The sequence below is a fragment of the Pithys albifrons genome, chromosome 13 (genome assembly GCF_047495875.1).
Source record: "Pithys albifrons albifrons isolate INPA30051 chromosome 13, PitAlb_v1, whole genome shotgun sequence".
In the NCBI taxonomy this organism is placed as follows: domain Eukaryota; kingdom Metazoa; phylum Chordata; class Aves; order Passeriformes; family Thamnophilidae; genus Pithys; species Pithys albifrons.
Genome location: NC_092470.1, coordinates 11857730 through 11876930, shown reverse-complemented (window position 1 = coordinate 11876930; position 19201 = coordinate 11857730). Strand labels below are relative to the sequence as shown.

Here is a 19201-nt window from a genome sequence, read left to right as displayed (position 1 = left end):
TCATAACAAGCCAAGTGATCCTCTGTAGCTTTCAAAAATAGACTGTTGTAAAATCGAGCAGGTATTAATTAGCTAAAAAACAGCAGCAAAACTGTTTGTGGGCGGACTATTTCCAAGTGTGAGGAGTAAGCAAAACCCAGAGACAGGCTTTCATCTCCGTTTCTGTTGTAGCCATCTTTATGTCTGTAACAGCAATAAGAAGGAAGGGTAATATTTTGACACTTAAAGCTGAGGGTCTGTCACTAAGATAGTGAAAAATTCAGTTATTTGTGCTTGTTTCTAAAAGCCAATGTGTAAAATACATGTGTTGGTAATCTAGAGATATGACTGAAATTTATTATGCTGTGAGATCATTATTGGTTTAGTATTGAAGATTAACTTTTCTTATTCATGTACAATTTTTTATTATGGAAATGTAGAAAAAATGCCTTTTTCTTAGCTCACATAATTTTTCACAGCAGTCTCCTGTGTCCTTTATGAAGATAGGTGCAAAAATAAAATTTGATAGATCACTTCCAATTCTTTTTGTCTTTTCGTATTTCCTATCACCCGTGAAGTACCCTCATAAATTTTTCATACATAAAATGAAAAGATTTACTGTAGAAGAGAGATAGAGATTTATTATAAAAGACAGACAGACAAACCAGCCTAATACTATTTTCAAGAAACCCAAATGTAGAACTTGCTATTGATATAATATTTTAGAAATAATCAGCTGGTTATAGCTGTTTTGTCACAGCAGGAGATACATTTTGTGTAAAGTTGGAGTTGAATCACTTAAGTCACAAATGTAATGTGGTTGCTCTTAACGATCTGTGAAGTGCTACAAAGGAAATCAAGTCGTGCGTGTAGTGACTGCACATGCCATCAGATGGCAACTGCTGCCAGCCGGGAGCACAGGCTTTGCATATGCAGTGTCAGCTGTTGTAAAGAAAACAGCTGGATCCCAGAGCTCCATCTTCATCCACAGGCGTCGTCACAGATTGCAGGGTACACCCAAAATTTCACTCAGCCTTTAGAATGTGCTCGTCCGTGGGATATAAGGATGGGGGGGGGGTGTGTGTTAGTTGGAAATTACATTTTGTGTGTATTATGCAAAAGGTAGGTGCCTCCCTCCACATGTAAATCCAAATTTCTTTTAGACCAAATGGAGAAGTTTTGTTTTATCAATCTTTACAGTCCTAGTATTTTACTGACAGAGAGCATGCTAAATACTTGCTGTAAATCTAAAAGTTGGAAGATAAGATTATTAAGTGGATAATGATTCTTCCTATTCCTCAACTATAAAACTTGATCTGTTTTTTCATGCTTTTATTTACATTTTTTTCCTAAGTGTTCTGGATTATCCAAGGATATAATGGCAATACTTTAATTTACAAACTGTGTGATAAAATACATCTATTTATATTTTTACCTTTAATATGTCTTACTTTTCTAGCATTTCAGGTTTCTCAAAACACAGGCAAGCAAAACCAAGCTGCTTTAGCTGAAAGACCATTACCCATTCCTATACTGGATACATCTTAATTTAAAAAATAAATGATGTATCACACCTATTCACCTATTTTCCCATTTATGTAATCCTCCTTTTAAAACTTTAAACACTGTTTAAAATGTTTGAAGCCCTGCAGCCCTGACTGGCTGTGATAGTAATTGTATTTCAAAAGTGCCAGGCTGGCTTTGGGGCAGATGTCTTACGGCAGCTTGTTGAGGTTGGGATCGTTACTTTCCATCTTTATCTTTCCTTCCCCTCATCTTCCCCAGTTTGATATAACACTCTTACAGGAAGCATTCAAGCCTTTCTCTGAAGTCTTCTACATTTTTTGTTGCCAATAATATTAGACCAGAAAAGTTATGTTTTCTTATGACTTCATCATACATTCAGATCCACCTTCTTCTAATTTTTTCTGTGTCTTGGTAATCCCTTGCTGCAGATGAGCTGATTTGCATTCCTTAATTTAATTGACTTGCTCATAGGAATAGAAAACATTGATAATATTTTTATCCAAATACATGCTTTCATCTTTCATAGACTGTCAACACCAAGTGGAACAGAAGAGGGAGAGGAAATAAACAGAACCAAATCACGCCAGGAGATACTAAAAGCTCCTTTTTCTCCATGGGTTTTTGCTGTGGTCAGCCACAGCTACAGATACCGCTTTTTAAGAAACAGTCCCCATTCCTTTTGAAAGAACCTCCTTGCCAAAGAATTAAAATGTCTTTTCTTGCTAAAAAATTTAAATAATGAAATTAGTTGTTCATTTTTGGAGATCTATGAACCATATAGAGGTAGTAGTCTCAATGATTTAATAGATAAATCATGTCAATATCTTTCATGCTTTTTCCAGTTTGCAGAGAAGTTCCAAGAAGTAAAAGAGGCTGCCAAACTAGCAAGAGACAGATCTCAAGAGAAAATTGAGACTTCAAGCAATCATTCCCAGGTTTGTAATTTAGCTTTAATACTTATACAGGATAAATAACTTAAAGTTACATCTTCTAATGAATGGTGCCAGCTTCTGACAGCCAGCTGAAAGTACATAAAATAGAGATTGCTGAAGGTAATTGTCAGCTGCTGGACACTAGCGTTGTCAGAGGAATATTTTTCATCCTTCCATGCCCTTTGCTTTCTTTTAGATCAAATTTTTTCAGCAGTTCTTAAGCTGTTAGAACTTTTTTAATAGCAGGAAAAGCTGTACATCCTTTGATTTGTACTGTTAGACATAGTTTGAGTCACTGGAAAGCAAGTCAGTGTAGTGCTTCAGCAGACAGTAAATGAGATTCATCAAGATCCTTCTTCTTGTCCTCTGTCTAGTCCACATTTGTAGGCATTCAGTTTGCCAGTGGAGAGCCTGACTTTGTGGCCACAGTGTTTCCCTCTGTAGCTGTGACTCCTGGGAAGCTGTGGAAACAAAGGCAGTGCTTTAGTGAGTGGCTGGAAGTAGCTTGTGTTGTGTATCTGTACAATATGCTTTTCTAGGCAGCACACCTTGAATCAACCACCAAGTGCCTCTGTGCCCAGTCCAGGAGATCTGAGTTTCTTACAAACTGAAGAAATTGAGTGTTGTCCTAGTCTGCATTTTCATGTGCATTGTGTTAGGCAAGAGGGAACCCAGCTCAGCAGACATTCTTGGCCTTGGCCAGTGTTTGGAGGAAAGTTAGGTAAATTCAGATCAGAGATGGAATTCAAATGCATGATCAGAAAAAAAGCTGCTCTTAGTCTTGAAATTACCCCCCTTTTTGGGTCCACAAACATTGATCCGAGTGGCTGATTTTATGTACTCATCTTGTAGAGACTTTGGTCATTGTTTTTATAGTTTACTTTGTTCTCTGGTGGTGATCAGCACCAATCAGTGAGTGAATTGTGTCTGTTTGGAGGCGCAGTATTTTTTTGTTTGTTTGTCTGTTTGGACTTTGCATGCTTCCAGGTACATTGTATTGTTTTATTACTTAATTACCCAAAGAACCTTTAGAAAACACAAGCCTTATCAGAGAGAAAAACTTTTAAACTTTTTTGAACACTTTAAACTTCCATTTGTATATCATTATAATTTTTTCATTCTTTTTAAACAGACCAGCTTTGCAGCCAAGATGAAAAGGGTATGTGTGTGTTACCACTGCTCTGCCAGGAGAGCCGAGGTCTCAGCCAAGTGGTGTGGGATCAAGATTGCAAAGAAATTGGTGTTGTGGTCTTGCAGGAGATGCAGGAGACACCCAGTGTTCGTTTGTGTGTTGTGCTACAGGAGTCTGGACGTGAAACACCATCTTCCACTCGAGCTTCTAGTGTGAATGGCACAGACGACGAGAAGGCGTCACATGGTGGCCCTGCTGAGGCACATCTCAAGTCTGAGAATGATAAATTAAAAATTGCTCTAGCCCAAAGGTGAAGTTCCCTTAATACCTAAATTGCAGTAATTATCTGATGGCTAATGATATTAACACAAGTTATTCAAATGTAATTACATTATTTTAAAATGATGCAGCAGAACAAATGAATTTGCAGATTTTAGTAAGTACTTCCTGGTGTCCAGTTGAGAGATATTTACTGTTTTGTTTATTCCTGATCTAGTTTGTGAAGAAATAAGTTCTCTTTTGTTCTGCTGATGCCAACTATTATAACCATCTTCTTTCATGACGTTTTAGAACTACAGAAATAAGATTAAAGCCATGGGGAGCAATTGCTGCTGATAACATGAGAAGGCAATCTTTATTCCTCTTTGAGTTTGCTACACTTAACTTTGATGAAAATAGATATGAATATCTAAAATTATAAAAGGGATTGAACTCAACTATAAAAAGTTGAAGTGAGAAATATATTTTCATCAGGCTGCTTGGAAGTCTTAGGGGGATGTTTCTAAACTGGACAGAGCCCCTTGAAGTCAGATTTTTGCTATGTGCTTTGATAAATAATTTGAAAATGCCAAGAGGAGTAATTTGCAGCTGTAGTAAAAATACAGGCGTTGCAATATGCAAAGTTACAGCATTAAAATAGAATAATTTTCTACTGGGATCTTGCCCTGTCTGCCTCTTGCATGTGAATGTATTGGTGAATGGAAAGGAAATCTAACAGGATCAAGCTGCTCTTAAAAAGGTATTTAAAATATAAAGCAGCATCATAAGCAGCGTTACCCAGTGAGCAATTCCACTGTTGCATGTATAATATTGGAAATACAACATCTCTCTTTATTGACATTTTAATAGTGTAAACTATTTCAAACCATAATGTTTGCTTGTTCCTCCTGTTTAAGACACCTCCACAGGCAAGCAGCAACTAGCACACAGGGAGTTTCAAAGCCTTCCTCCTGTTCGCCCTCTAATCTTGTGCCCTGTGCTGCAGCTCAAAGCTTTGGGGAACGAGTAGTTTAATTCTGCAGCATTATGTAACACTTTTGTAGTTAAGACTCAGCATTAAAAAAAAAATTAAATATAGATCATGTCAACCGCTTAAAATCCTTCTGAATTACTGTGCCATCTGCAGATGTGCAGAGTGGCTTTATTGCAGAGGTGCCAGCCTGTGCTGCAGCAGAGGCAAGGCAGGGCATGGACACACAGCTCAGGAGGTTACAGGGACCATGCACTGCACTGGGCTGAGACCCCTGTGTGCAAATGATGAGGATCCCAGCTGGACCCCACAGCCTGCTCTGACAGCAGGACTTTTGCCCTACACAGTCACTGCTTCTGGAGTTGGTAGATTCCCTTTGTTTTGGCAGAGACAGCAAATTAAGGCTTATATCCTCCTTAGGCATGCAATGGCTAAAGGCAATTACATCTTATTGCAACAAATTAATGGCAAACACACCATGGTGAATGAGTTTGCAGACAGGTCAAGAATAATGATTTGCAGGATTGCAAGGTGAAAGCACCTCATGGCATCCTGTTTTTCTCAGTTCATCTAATGTGAAGAAGTGGGAGACGGAGCTGCAGACACTGCGGGAGAGCAATGCAAGGCTGTCCACAGCACTGCAGGAGTCTGCAGCCAGCATCGAGCACTGGAAGAAGCAGTTCTCAGCCTGCAAGGAGGAGAATGACCAGCTGAGGAGCAAGGTAGCAGAGCGTACCCACAGGAGAGCCATCCCTTTCAGTTAGCTGCTCCTGTCAGTGCTCTTTCTCTTGGATCTCTGCAGCTTTTCCGTTGTGTTAGGAGGTGGATTTTGTGTTTGATGGGGAGTTAAGGCAGCTGCTTCCCTTTGCACACAGCAGGCAGGGAGGTTCAAAGGAGCGGGGATCAGCAGGAAGACTGGTGCTGTTGCATGATGTGAAGCTCCCTGCCTTGGGGTTTGGGGGACTGGGTGTCAGCAGAGGCTGCTAGATGGGATCATAAACGAGAAAGGTTTTAGAAGTATCCCTTCTAAGCTCACTTACATACTGCTAAACATGACCAAGCAGAAGGCATGGTTATGGCCTGGTTACCCACAGGAAACCAAACAGAACCACTCAGAAGCCAATCCCTACAGCATGCAGGGGAATGAGGATGCGAGTTTTTTCCTCAGCACTGTGGGCTGTGAGACAGGTCCTCCAACACTAACACCTGGTGCATCTCATTCAGGAACCTGCCAAGAGGCATCATTAAAAGCCTTTTCCCCTTTATTTTTGAGCACATTTCTCAGTAGTGTAAGATGGAGGGTTAGCAATGGTTACAACACAGAACAACTCAGAAGTTTAAATCTGTGAAGTCTCAGTTTAGAGTAGTCATTGGTATCATCTCTCAGATAATGTTGCATTTTCTGCAACAGCCCCACATGGGGCTGGCACCAGTCTGGGCACTGGGGAGCCTGGATTCCATGAGCACTGCTTGCTGGGATAATTTCACTCTATTCATCCTACATATCTTGAAAAAGCTGCGTCCTTTTCCTGCTGGCTTAGATGGTTCACTGGGACATTCAAATTAGAGATCAGATTGTATCAACCTGGTGAGGATATTTTTTCTTTAGTGTTTGCTTTCAAAGAGGGAAGGAATTTCATGTCTTTTTGTGTGTCAGTAGGCTGCAAGTAGCATTTCAGTGTTAAAGGTGGCTTGGGTTGTCTGTTGGCACTGAAAATCCATGTGGAACCACGTTTTTGCTGTGGCAGATACTCACTGTCTCTTCTCATATGTTTTATATGTGCACGGAGATGAAACCAGAGTCATATTAACTGATGTTACATTAACAAATTAATATTAGTCATTGCATGATTTGGATTCCTATATCCAGTCTCTTGTGTACAGAGGAGAACTGAGAGACTGGAAGAAGATATTATAAGAAAATGGCATATTTTGCAGTGTTTACTTTCTATACTGTTGCAGAGAAAGGTTGTTCTCATTAACATTATTTGATGAAACATGATGCATCCTAGTAGCTGTACTAGATATGAAGAGATTATTAAAACACTGCCTTTCTACAGCTGCAAAGTCATCATGCCAGTGACTAGCCAGACTGTGCAGCAGTGCTGTCTTTTTCTATTCAGGAAGGTTTTCTGAGCTTTTCCCCTAAGTCGGTTCTTTGCACAATGCTCACACTGCATCATTGCAGCGCCCTGGGAAGTTTCTTCTCCTTTATTAAATGGGTCAGAAATTTTTGCATATTGCTCTACCTTCAAATGAGTGAAGTTATAATCCCAAAGCAACATGAAGCTGAGAATTAAAGTACATACTTTAATGAGCTGGCCCATTGGCCTGTGGGAAGTGCATCTCTTGGGAGCTGAGTCCAGAGCTGGCAGGAGGAGGTATGGAGAGAGCACAGCATGTCCCTGGGTGATAGAACAAAGCAGCACACGTTGCACTGAACTGGTTCTCCCCCCGAAGGTTTGATGTTGTGTCCCTCATACACCAGCTGAAATAATAAGTAACCCCTGAGGAGGGAAAGCTGGGAGCACTGGAGAGGTTTCTGCTTCTTGTTGTGTTAAGAAAACCCATCTTGTGTTGGTTTCATAGAAGTGAAGTGCAGATTTTATTCCTAGCTTCACTTATTTTAGCAATTTAGTGTTTTGTGTGTTGCTGAGTACTCATATGAGAGACTGTGACAGAGAATAAATACAAACCCAGGGCTTCCTGGTGGATGTGTAAATTGGCTCTTTTTAAGGAAAGAAGCGACAATTTGGTTGCAGTGAATCAAATGCTATGATTTAGGAAACAGATCCAATGCCCATTTCATCAGCTGTTCTGCCCCAGATTTTCAGAAATTTGAAAACTATCACCTAATATCTGACATTTCTTAAAGATTGAAGAACTGGAGGAACAATGCAATGAAATAAATAAAGAGAAGGAAAGAAATGCGCAGCTGAGTAGACGTCTCCAAGAACTGGAAACAGAACTTCAGGACAAAGAGCTGGTGAGTGTCCTGATCATGGAAAGGGCATTTTCATGTGCAAGTGGGTCTTTCTTGCCTCTCTCTTGGGGTGTAGATTTATGGAGTGACTCACCTCCAACCAGAAGCACCCTGATGTCTCAGGGTGTTGCCTGTTTCTAGGTTTTCCATGTACAGCTCCTTAGCAACAGTTTGATAGAGTTCCTCTATCTGAGTTGCACGATGTGTTATGTGCTGTGAATGCACAATTTAATTTGGCAGGGGTTAGCAAACATGATCCTTTTATGTATACAATGCAACTCCTAACAGAAGAGTGGTGAAACTAGTTGCCCAATGCCAGACAGATGTATGCTGAGAACAGATTCATTTGTCAGTCTCCATGCCCAAAATTCCTGTAGGCATCAGGACTGTCATTAAAAAGACATCATTTACAAAATAATTTGGCATTTGTCTAACAAGTCCTGTTTCTTCTTCTGGATGGCTCAGAGCTTTCAGCTTTGCTGTTTTATGGTCTCTCTCTGATCTCAGGACTAATGCCAAGAGTGAGAAGTTCAGATTCCTCTAGAATGCGCGTTTGTCATTTTTGACATACAGGGTGTTAATTTTTCTAAGGAGGATTTTAATGCTGGCTTGGAATGCTTGAATAGGGAGGGAAAAAATGAGATCCTCTTTTTTTCCATTGTTACAGTGACCAAGTGCTCTGTGCTGGCTGAAGAGAAAAAGCTGTCAACAGCTGCAGTAAAGTTTGCTGTGTGCCATTACAGCATCTCCGCTGGTGCTCTTAAAAGCAGTGCTGTTAAGGAGTTTCGTGATGGCACAAGGAAGTAGTTTAGGGAGATGGATTTTGATGCACTATTATAAATATGTTATCTAGCCCCATATTTCAAAGGAAAATGTCATTCTTTCTTCCCAGGCTTTCTGTGGGAATAGCAGGTATAATAACCCTTATTCTCTACTAGACTTTTCCTCAAGATTCATGTTTTTACAGTGCCAAATGGACCAGAAAATGGATTCACTTGTGAATATTACATGCCTGTCTTCCATTTACACTGACAGTATACTAACTTGTTTTAAAAATTCATGCTTACACATTAACAGGTTCTCGATTAGCTCTAAACTACCCATAAGTAACCTTTTGTGGTCTGGAACTGAAACCCACATGAAGTTTGCCCATGGGTGTTGTCATATAAGAGAAGCTGTTGATGCCCTCCTCACGTAGGAAATGAGGAGAGAGAAATGTAAAGACATGGAAATCAGGACAGAGATATCTAGTGAAATATTTATATTTTCATAGATATGTATATCATATGCCATATGCCACATACTATATATAGTGTGTATATAAATATACACACACTGTAAGTATACAGTATAGCAGTTATATATATAGTAAGTTTATGTATCATATAATATATTAATATTTTGAGATGTGAGCTCCCAGCCATTATTTATGTAGATACACATACATATGCATGGAAGCTCATATCTCAAAACAGAGAGTAAGTTACCCTTTCTTTCCCCAATATCAGCAGCTGGGATATTGTCTGAATACAGACAGTTAAATTCCTCAGTGCAATTCACAAAAAATCTGGAGTCAGAAATTTGCTGGCCCCACTACTAACCCCTGTGGAAAACCACTTGTCACTGGATTCCACCTGACATCAAACTGTTGACTGCAGCTCTTTGAGTGTGGCCATCCAGCTAATTCCTTATCCACCATGTGATTCATCCATCAAATCCACACCTCTGTGATGTAGAGACAAGGATTTTGTGCCTGACAGTGTCAAATGCTTTACACAAGTCCACGTAGTCCAGGGATATAGCCCTACTTACTGTTGAGACCATCACCTACATGGGCAGTTTCTGGAGAAGGATCTTTTCAAGTCAGAGTTTCTCTTGGAGCTGCAAATGTGTTTTTCATACACCTTGACAGTCCTTCTGCAAAATGGGTAGCCTTTCTTTGAGTCTTTCCCTACTACCCACATTGGTGGTGTTCATTTGTGGTATTCATGTAGTTGAGTTGTCTTAATTTCCAACAGAGACATGGACTCCTATCAAGTCACATTGCTCTTTTCATTAACTCCTTTTAGCTAGTCTGCTCTATGTAGATAGTGATGCCAGAACCAAATACAGGTTTTGGGGAGGGGTGTGGATCTCAGAGCTGTACCATGGAGGAGAGCCCAGTACAGCTGTGCTCTGTATGATGCCTCTATATATGCAGCTGGTAATGCCATTGGCCTTTTTTTGGCTGTCATATATCATTGAAAATGTATGACTGATTTGCTCTTTGCTACCATCTACAAATTGCTTGTAGCATTACAGCCCTTTAACTTTCTCTGTTATTTAATGTATTTTTTCATAGGTATGTGGTTTGGGTTAAGATTTCATTAATACAGTTAATGGCATTCATGCCAGAGATTGGATTGCGTTGTCTATTTTAGAAATGGAAAGTAAAAAATTTAGTGAAAAATGTATTCTAGTAGAAAATTAGCAATTTTGGAATGCAGACAAGTTATTTTGATTCTTTTCCATCCAGAGACTGTGCAGAATACAATAAAATATGCAAAGGCATTTCATCTTCTCAAATTTTCATTATGTTTTAAATTGAAGCTTTCACTAATATTTTTTCTTTTATGTTTTCAAAGGAACTGGAAGAGCTCCGAAAGCAGGGTGAAATTATACCAGAGCTAATGTCAGAATGTGAATCTGTATCTGAACAATTACAGGTACAGTTTAGCAATGAAATTATTTTTTAAAAAGTTGGTGCATTTCTTTTCTCTCGTGTATCTATATGCATTTCTCTGTTCAGACTTCAGTGTTTGAAGGCAAAAGAGCTCCAGTTTGTAAAAAGAAAAAATGCTAATTACCTGCAAAATACACCGTGCCCTTCCCAGCACAGAAGTAATTAAATAGGTCCATTTATTTGCATTGCTGTTTGCAGAAATTGGTTTGCCTGGGATCATGTTGCATCTGTCTCCTGCAGATTCCAGGCTATCCTTTGTCCCATGTTTCTGCACTCAGGGCTCCTGGAGCTGCACCACAGCCTTGTTTGTTGAGCAGCTCTCCAACACCTGGCGCTAATGCTGCAGTGGCACCAGGGAAGGCTTTTGGAAGAGGAACAGATGAGCACAGCACACCACCAGGGATGAAAGTTCACCTGAGGATGCCTTTATGTGCTGTGTCATCCCTTTCCAGTAGTGCTTGGCTGTGCCCACGTGGCTCCTCTGCTGGGAGGTCCTCGCTCGGAGCCGAGGTCACTGGGCAGTGGGAGCCCGGCCCCTGCCAGCAGCTGGACTTTGGGCATCACTTCCTCAAGTCAGGGCTTGTTTGAATGCAATAAATTAATACATGAAAGGAGAACAAATATAGGCAGTCTCATCAATGAAGTAAAATCCAGTCAAACAATAAGCCATCACTGTGATAATGTAAATGATCTAAAATATTTTAGAAGGCTGCTGAGAAATGCAGGTACTAAAAATGGCTAAAATACAAATTTTGTTTGGTTCAGTATGGTAAAATATGTGATCTGTGACTTTTGTGAGAATAAGCATGTGCTTGCACCCATGAATTGGAGAAGAATACACAGAAGAACAAAAGAGAGGAGAAAATAATTGTGTGAAGTGCAGGAAGGGAAGGGCCCCGTTCCTTGCCTGAGTGTTCACACAAAGTGGAACTTCACCAATAAATCTAGAAGTGCTGAATAACAGTATTTTCTAAGCTTGTTTTTCAAAGTTAAACCACCATCGATAATTCTGTATGTAATTGGTGGCAGGATGTCTAAATCTGCAACTGTAGCAATGACAGAAATGTATGCACAGTGCACGATTTAACTCCAGCTGAATTTGAAGTTATCAACCACATGACAAAGTTTGATGCAAAGCATCTTTTCCAGTTAATCTGTGTCCTTTCCTATGTGGGCTTGCTTTCCTTTTAATCGGACTAGCACGTCTGTTACTCTCAGAGGTGCTTGTGTTAATCAGTTTGCAGAAGTTGAAGCAAACTTTCACAGCCCAGCTGCCATTTATTGCTGTAGTATATAAAATGCTGTTCCTCCTTCTTCTCTGAGATTCATCTTACTGTTCTTTTGTCTTTAAGGATGCTGAGAAAAAGAACAAAGATCTTGAAGAGAAAGTCAGAACGCTAAGGACAGAAGTCGAAGAGAGTAAACATAGGCAGACCAACCTTAAAACTGAATTAAAGAATTTTTTAGATGTACTAGATGGGAAGATAGATGAATTACATGATTTCCGACAAGGACTGTCTAAACTTGGGGTTGACAATTAGATGGCAATAGATCTTTTTTGTAATCTAGGGTCTGGATGTTTGATGTTTTGTTGATCCCAAACGTGTTTTACAAAATATAACTAGAATGTTCCACTTGTTTGCATTGGTTTTGTACATAGAGGTTGAAAATTTGGTGTGGGATTTTTTTTGTGGGTTTCTTTTTTTGTTTGTTTATTTACCAAACCAACTGTGCTGCTCACTGAATTCTGTTGAGATTAGAAACTTTCTGTGTTGCTGCTCTGGCTTTGTGGGGTTGGGAACAGGTAGAGGGTTCTGTCTCAGGAATCTGGAACTAGATCTACCTTCAAATGAATATGCAGTTAGTTGTTGCAGGGAAATTTATATCTTTCTTAAGGGCTGTTGCAACCATAGAAACAGAAAATAAGTTTTTTTCCTGTCCGGACTATCAGCACTCTTAGCAACATTGACTTTTATTCCTTGGTGGAGCAGAGAGATTATCTGAGCTCCTGCAGTTTGTAAAATGTGCCTGTGATGAGCTGTGGTCAGGGAAATTACTTCACACAGATACCAGGATCTTTAGGGACCATGTTAATCAGGCCTGATTCACCAAAAAAAAAAAAAAAGCAGTGGATTTCAGCTAACCTCTGATACAGAGAGGCTGCATGTGCTTGCCTGGACCCATACAGGGCAAGGTCAACAACGTAGAAATGAGTTTCAGCTCTTGAAGTCACGAGTCTTACCTAGTCAGTGAGGACAGCTTCTCTTGCTTAGCAGCATCACCTCTTTTTATCCTTCAGTTTTGAACCCATATAGTTCCATCATTATGTGCATCTCTGAAAAATGCCCACCTGAATCTGAGGACCAGATAATTATTTTTAAAAGTGATATGTTGCTGGTTTTTATGTGACTCATGTCCCTCTCTGCAACTTGGTCACTGTTGATTTAACTTCTGCAGCAGTGAAGAAGAAGACAATGCATAAAAGCATTATAAGGTTACTTGAAGGTGTTGCTCAGAAATAAGTTTCTACCCAGGAGACTGACAAGGCCATGACCATGTGACATCAAAATGCTTTCCTATGATTTCTGTATTCTTTGGCAGTAGGGTGAGAATTAGTCACCAAGTTAGACTCTACAAAAAAAACCAAAAACAAAACAACCTGAGAGACAGAAATGCTGTTGTATTCTTGAACTGGTTATTCAGCAGCTCTAAGCATATTTTGAGCAATGCAGGGTCATGCCCTGGCCTCTAGTGAGAAGGAAGTTCACTTCATCACAGATAGGAACGTAAAAAAGGCCAGAGAGGAGAATCCAGCCCAAGTTTTGCTCTTTCCCTTAAGAATTCCTTCAGCTTCTTTCTCTTCTTTCTCCACAACCTGGTGTGAGAGTGTTTACATGGGATCTGAATTAATTCATGAAAGTACTTTTGTTTATGTGACTATTATTTGCTTAATTCAGATGACAGCTTGGTTAAGCACTGTGTTAGTGCTTTCCAGCAGTAACTGATATAAAATGGCCATGCTTTTTTTTTAATTTTATTTTGGGGCACTTTTTTTTTGGTACATCTCAGTTATTAAAGTGACCTTTAAAAGAAATGTGGTTTATAGATGAAACATGCATTGAATACCTTTTTGCACATGGATATATAATCCCTGTGGTGGGGATCGGGTCTGTCTGCAGCTGACCCTTGAATTTCCATTTCATCTGTTACTGTTATATTATCTTCATTGCCTGTTTTTCACACTGGACTTTTGAGTATTTTTGCTTTTCCTTCTTTTAAACAATAGTTATGAAGCTGGGAGTTTTTATAACCATTATGACCTTTTAAATATATTCAGAAAAAACCCAAAATTGCTGTAGGCTGTTGATATTGAAAAAATAAAAATCAGGTACATAGCATGTAGGCGTGTGAGAATGAGACCTTGCCAGTGTGGAAGATCCAACAGTTGCTTAATGTGGGGTTAGATCAGACTTCTCGAAACAAAAATGACGTCAAAAACTCTGTGTTTCTTCACAAGTAGTCATTTTTAGTCTCCTTATTTGATAGAAAGTCAGATACACACCATTATTTAGCAGGCAGCTTATCCTCTCCTCTCCTTCCATACTGCTTTTGGTCCCTGCATCAGCTGGGAATCCCAGGGTAACACAACTAAGAGTTGCAAGAAGTACTGGCAGTCAGGGCTGAACTCCTCACAATGGTTCATTGCTTTTGCATGAAGAACCCTGCTCTGTCTTCTTTTTCCTGTTGAGTAATCTTAGGACTTCTCTCTTAGTTTTAATATAACTTGTGTTTTTAACATGATTCTGGGTAAAGGGATGCAAAAGCCTCTGTGAACAAATTGGGGTTAATCCAGAACTTTTTTTCCACTTTAGTCAGGTATATCTCAGATCCAGCTCATTAGGAATGTATTAAGCCACTTTTTAATTGCAAGAGAAATGTTCCCATGGGATTGCATTGATTTAACAGATAGAGTTTAATGTTGGCACATTAAACCAGTGCATAGCTCTGACACAGGTAGTTGTTTCTGGGTGCTTCATGCCCACCAGAGGAATGATAGAGGTGTCCTTAGAGAAATCCCTGCCCTGTCTCTTCTAATCCTGCTCCAAATGTACTTATTCTTTATCTGCTATTGCTCTGATGTTGAGCTGTTAGGGGGGCCTGTACACAGCTATATGCTGTGGGAAACTCCATCCTTCAAGCATCCAAGGTCTTGCTATAATTGCCTTCTTTCTTTTTCCTTCCCAACAGCAGCAAATTGAGAGCTTCTATGTATAATCATTAAAAAACTTCTCCAAACTTCATTTCTTTTAGCCTTTCCCTCTCTTTCATAGCATTTTCCCTCTTCAAAAGCCAAAAGTGTACTAGAAAGAGGCAGTGCATGCTCTCAGGAGTATTTGGGCACCAGTTGCAGCTGCCTTGTCCAGCCTGGCCCTGCCCCTGCCCCAGGACTGGCATCCCGTGCTCCTGCTGAACAAGGCCCATCACTGTCACACCCTGCTTATTCCTTGATGCTCTGTAGTGGCCCAGCAATAACCCATGTGCCAAATTGTGAGCCTCACACTGCTCTTTGGAGACTCATCCAGGCATGGAAATGCCTCCTCCCTCCAGGTGGGAGCATCAGGGCAGCCAGCTTTCCCCCACCAAAATGCACACACCATCCTATGGATGAATTTAATCCTCCTTTTGTGCACAATTGGAATTCAGCCTGTCCCCATGGGCACCCTGAATTCAGTTGGCAGACTCCTGCTTAGGGGTGGCCACGGATGCTGCCAGGGCCAAGAAATGCTCATCCCTGTCCAAGAGAGGGTCTTCAGAGTTTGGTTTTGTCCTACAGTGCTGGGCAAATCCTGGTTTCTCCATGCCCTCAGCAATGGTTGGCCAGCACTCCACTTCCATCCACCTGAGTGGAGGTGTCTTTATGTCAGACTGTATCTCATCTTGGGCGACCGTGAGTTCCCTTTCTGGACACAGGCTTCTCCCTCTAAGTGGTTGATGGCAGGATCTCTCCTACCTCATTTGCACAGTCTTTCCTTAACAAAGATCTTGTGATTGGCACTTCGTGTGCCAAGTTCTGTCGGCCGCAGCACCACAGATCCTGTCACGCTGCCCATCCTGCCTGTCTGGCCCCTGTAGCATTGACAAGCTGGGGGCTTTAGGAAGAAAAATTTGTGCTGGCCTCTTGTGACACCAGGACAGAGAGTGTCTTACTATCCTCTGGGCTGAGACACTTCTTTGAGCTGCTGTTAGAGCTGCTGAATAATGGTGGAGGTTTAATTATTTTGGTGGGCAGAATGAGAAGTAAACAGGTCTACTTTGTTTTAGCACAAAACCTAAAAAATATTCAATGAAATAAAAATAGAATTTTTTCAAGGGGAAAGAATGTTCCATTAGATATGTCACATTTTGGAAAATTACCTTAGTCTCATATTAGGAATAAATAATTTCAAAATTAAAAACTGAAAGATTGTTTCACACCTCAAAGTAAAGTAGGTTAACCTTTTTCTTTTTTACTATTTGGCTGAACCTTTATTTGCCAATTTTGACTCAACTTCACAAGTAGTTTTGTTTGACCTAAAAGTGCATTTTCAGCAAAAGTAGTACTTTGAAGTGTTCTGTCTACATCTAATTGGTGTATTCTTTGTTAAGTGAGCTTACTGGAAGAAAACTGTCTTTTTTTTAAGGAATTCAATGCCACCTCTCCCTTTCTGTATCCTCGCATTCAAAAGATGCACTTTTTAAAGACAGTTTCACTCTATGTGCATCTGTGCCCAGAAAACAAATGTTACTTAGACAACATCTCTTCTGGACAAGCACCTGATTTTATTTTTATGTGAACGATTTTGGGAGAACATTTTTTAAAGCTGTCCAATGAACTAAGGTGAGCAGGAAGGGTTTCTGCTGTTCTGCCTGTTGTCCCTGCTACTGCCATTGCTTTCCAGGAGTATCAGCCAAAGCATTTGTGGTGTTAAGGGAGGTGCTCACCTGCACTGTCCTGTTTGCTCAGTGGCTTGTTCGGCACAGGGAACCCACGTCCCTCGCTCAACAGGATATAAATTGTCCATAGGCTTCGCACTCTTTGCGCTGTTCAATTTTTTTTCCCAAGTGTTCATTTTCTCCCTTATTAATTTTTTGCCACCTTTTGTGGCTTCACAGAGAACGGAAAGAAAATTCCCTGTTACTGCCACCACCTTGCAGTGGTGCGAGCTTCTCAGCTACAAGACCATGCTTTTCCTTAGGCTCTTCCAAAGAGTTATCTCAGCAAAACCCTTCAAAGCATCAAAGGCTTGTAAGGAATATAGTGCTGTCTTCCTGAGCCTATGGATTAACAAAAATAAAACTGCCATAAGGGTGAAATGCCTCACTCAGCTTAGTGTGTGACTGACGCCGAATCCGAAGGGAAGGGGTGTAAAGAGGGGGCAGCAGCAGCAGCTGATTTTGACGATTGTTTCAGCAGAGGCTTCGGTGAAAGATGTGCTCTGCCCACAAGCTGTGGATGTGCCAAAGGTCTGGATTGCCACACTGATCCATCAGCTCACTCACCTTTGTCTGGGCCCTTCTGGGCTTGTCAAGCCTGTAAAATTATCAAAAAGTCCTCAGCATATCACACGGGTGGTGATGTGAGGACTGGAAGGCAAATGTCCTCACACACAGAGCTGAGCTGTGCGAGAGCATTGCAGCCATGGCACTGGTTATGGTCAGACAGTGGCAGTCAAACATAGGAAAAGCTGTCACTGTCCTGTAGAGCCTCAGCAGTACCAGGGACCTTGCCTAGGGGCAGGTCCAGCTTTCAGGGGGCTGAAAGGCAGCAAGGAGTCCAAGGCTGGCTGGGCACGATTTAGCAATGTTAAGACATAGAGCTACCTTAAGGTAATTTTTCTTTCCATGTGTTGTGTTCAACAAGCAGCTGTGAGTCAGGCAAAGCAATACATAGCCAAAAGACATTTAATCCAGACACACCTCCAGTCGGGGAGCCCCAGCTGGCCCACACAGCCTGGCCAGGAATATCATGCCTGGAGTTCTGTGCCCTGGGAGCTCAGCAGTGCTTTAGGCTCACTATTAGAATGTAAACTAGAAAGTTACATAACGTTTGCACATCTTAAATATTGTTCTCTGTGGTAAATTGTAAGGTACCTGAAGTGAAAAACAAAATAGAGTCACGAGGTGAATGATAAATGTGACAAAGGTGCTTCCCAAACGAGGGCTGTCCTACAGGCTGGGGGCAGAGCTGGTCCTGGCCAGGCAGGCTGTGCTTGTATTCCTGGGGGATCTTGGATGTCCAACCTTTTTGGTTTTCTATGGTGTTTTGTCTTAGCTCTTCTTTTTTTTTCTTTTTTTTCAAACAGGTAGCCTGAACATACAGTCTTCAGATGAAGGTGCCTATACCTCCAAAAATTTCATATGCACATTTTGAAAATTAGTTCATTTAGTTAGCTAATAGTAATGGTACACACAAGAAAGGCACTTAAGGAAAATCTGTCTGCTGTTGTATTTTGTTTGGGTTGGGTTTGTTTGGCTTTTTTGACACTGGTCAGCAATAATTATTTTAGCCATATACTAGCTAAAAAGAATGATACATAAGATTTGTGAACTAAGCTTCTAAGTTTGCAGTATGTTGACTAACTTCGGTGTGTGATGAGGGAGCTCTGCTCAATAAAAGAGTTTTGCAGCATTTAGATGTTTTCATTTAATTGCCTAATAGTGATCATGAACGTAATATTCTATGAAGCTCATAATGAATGACAAACAAAGCACATCGTTTTTAACATGAATATATCCCTGTAGTTGAAAGTTCTAAGAGTGTTTTAGTGTGGTCTGCTATACCAAAATATTTAATTATGAGATTTTAGTACTGAAGATAAACATACACCCTGTTTTTACTGTTTCAAGTAAAGTTTAGTGAATGACTGACAATTCGTTAATATACAACTGTGGGAAAACACTGCAGTGCTCTAAATGTATATTTTTATTTGGGTTTATTGTATTTAGTATATGGTTTAATGAAAACTGAAGTGTTTACTACAGTTGCATCATTGTAAAAACATCTCTTACCTCATCATTTTGTCTGCTGTAAAAAATACTTTCCTCTTTTTTTTTCTTTTTTCAAATTGACCATAGACAGTCAATGTTAACATTTAGACTCCTAGTAGCAGTAAATGCTGGGTTTTATATCTATAAAAGGAAAACTTGATTTTTTTCTTTATGAACTTATTATAAACTTTGTGATTTTTATCTGATTTTATTGTAACATAAAGTTGTTTTATGTAAAAATATATAGTTTAAGTAAAATCTCTGTCTCAGCGTCTTCATTGACTTCAGAAAATGAACATCCTTGTGGCTGCAAGTCTGAACTCAAGGGAGTGCTGTCCTTGGATAAGAAGAATGTGGTTTTGATCTACACATATGGTATAGCGCCTTGGTAATCTTAAAAACTCCTTTTTTCAGAAGGTGGAGCTCAGAGATGTTTGCTTTGCTTCGCTTTGTTCTGTTAGCCCATTCAGAGAGGGGTGCAGGATTGGGCTGGTACTTAGATACTGTAAAAATAGAACCTATAAATATTTGAACATGAAATTTTGGATTTACTGCATGCTGAGAGAGGTCTTTTGTTAGGAGGCAGCTTTTTGCCACCCTGTTTGGGGGATGCTCAGGACTGAAAACATTCTTGTGATAGCTGTAACTG

General features: G+C 40.2%; 1 protein-coding gene across 3 annotated transcripts in view; it reads left to right on the top strand.

Moving 5' to 3' along the window:
• The window catches only part of HOMER2 (homer scaffold protein 2), a 62518-nt gene extending 43708 nt beyond the window's left edge, over positions 1-18810 (top strand). The window contains exons 4-10 of one of the 3 annotated variants that reach the window (XM_071568157.1): positions 2349-2441; positions 3571-3597; positions 3741-3880; positions 5385-5541; positions 7695-7805; positions 10427-10507; positions 11877-18810. In XM_071568157.1, the coding sequence (XP_071424258.1) occupies positions 2349-2441; positions 3571-3597; positions 3741-3880; positions 5385-5541; positions 7695-7805; positions 10427-10507; positions 11877-12065 (798 nt within the window). In that variant the 3' untranslated portion in view covers positions 12066-18810. Of the gene's footprint in view, positions 1-2348; positions 2442-3570; positions 3598-3695; positions 3881-5384; positions 5542-7694; positions 7806-10426; positions 10508-11876 lie in introns of all 3 variants that reach the window. The other 2 variants (XM_071568156.1, XM_071568158.1) reach the window with 2 other exon arrangements.
• Positions 18811-19201: the final 391 nt, after the last annotated feature.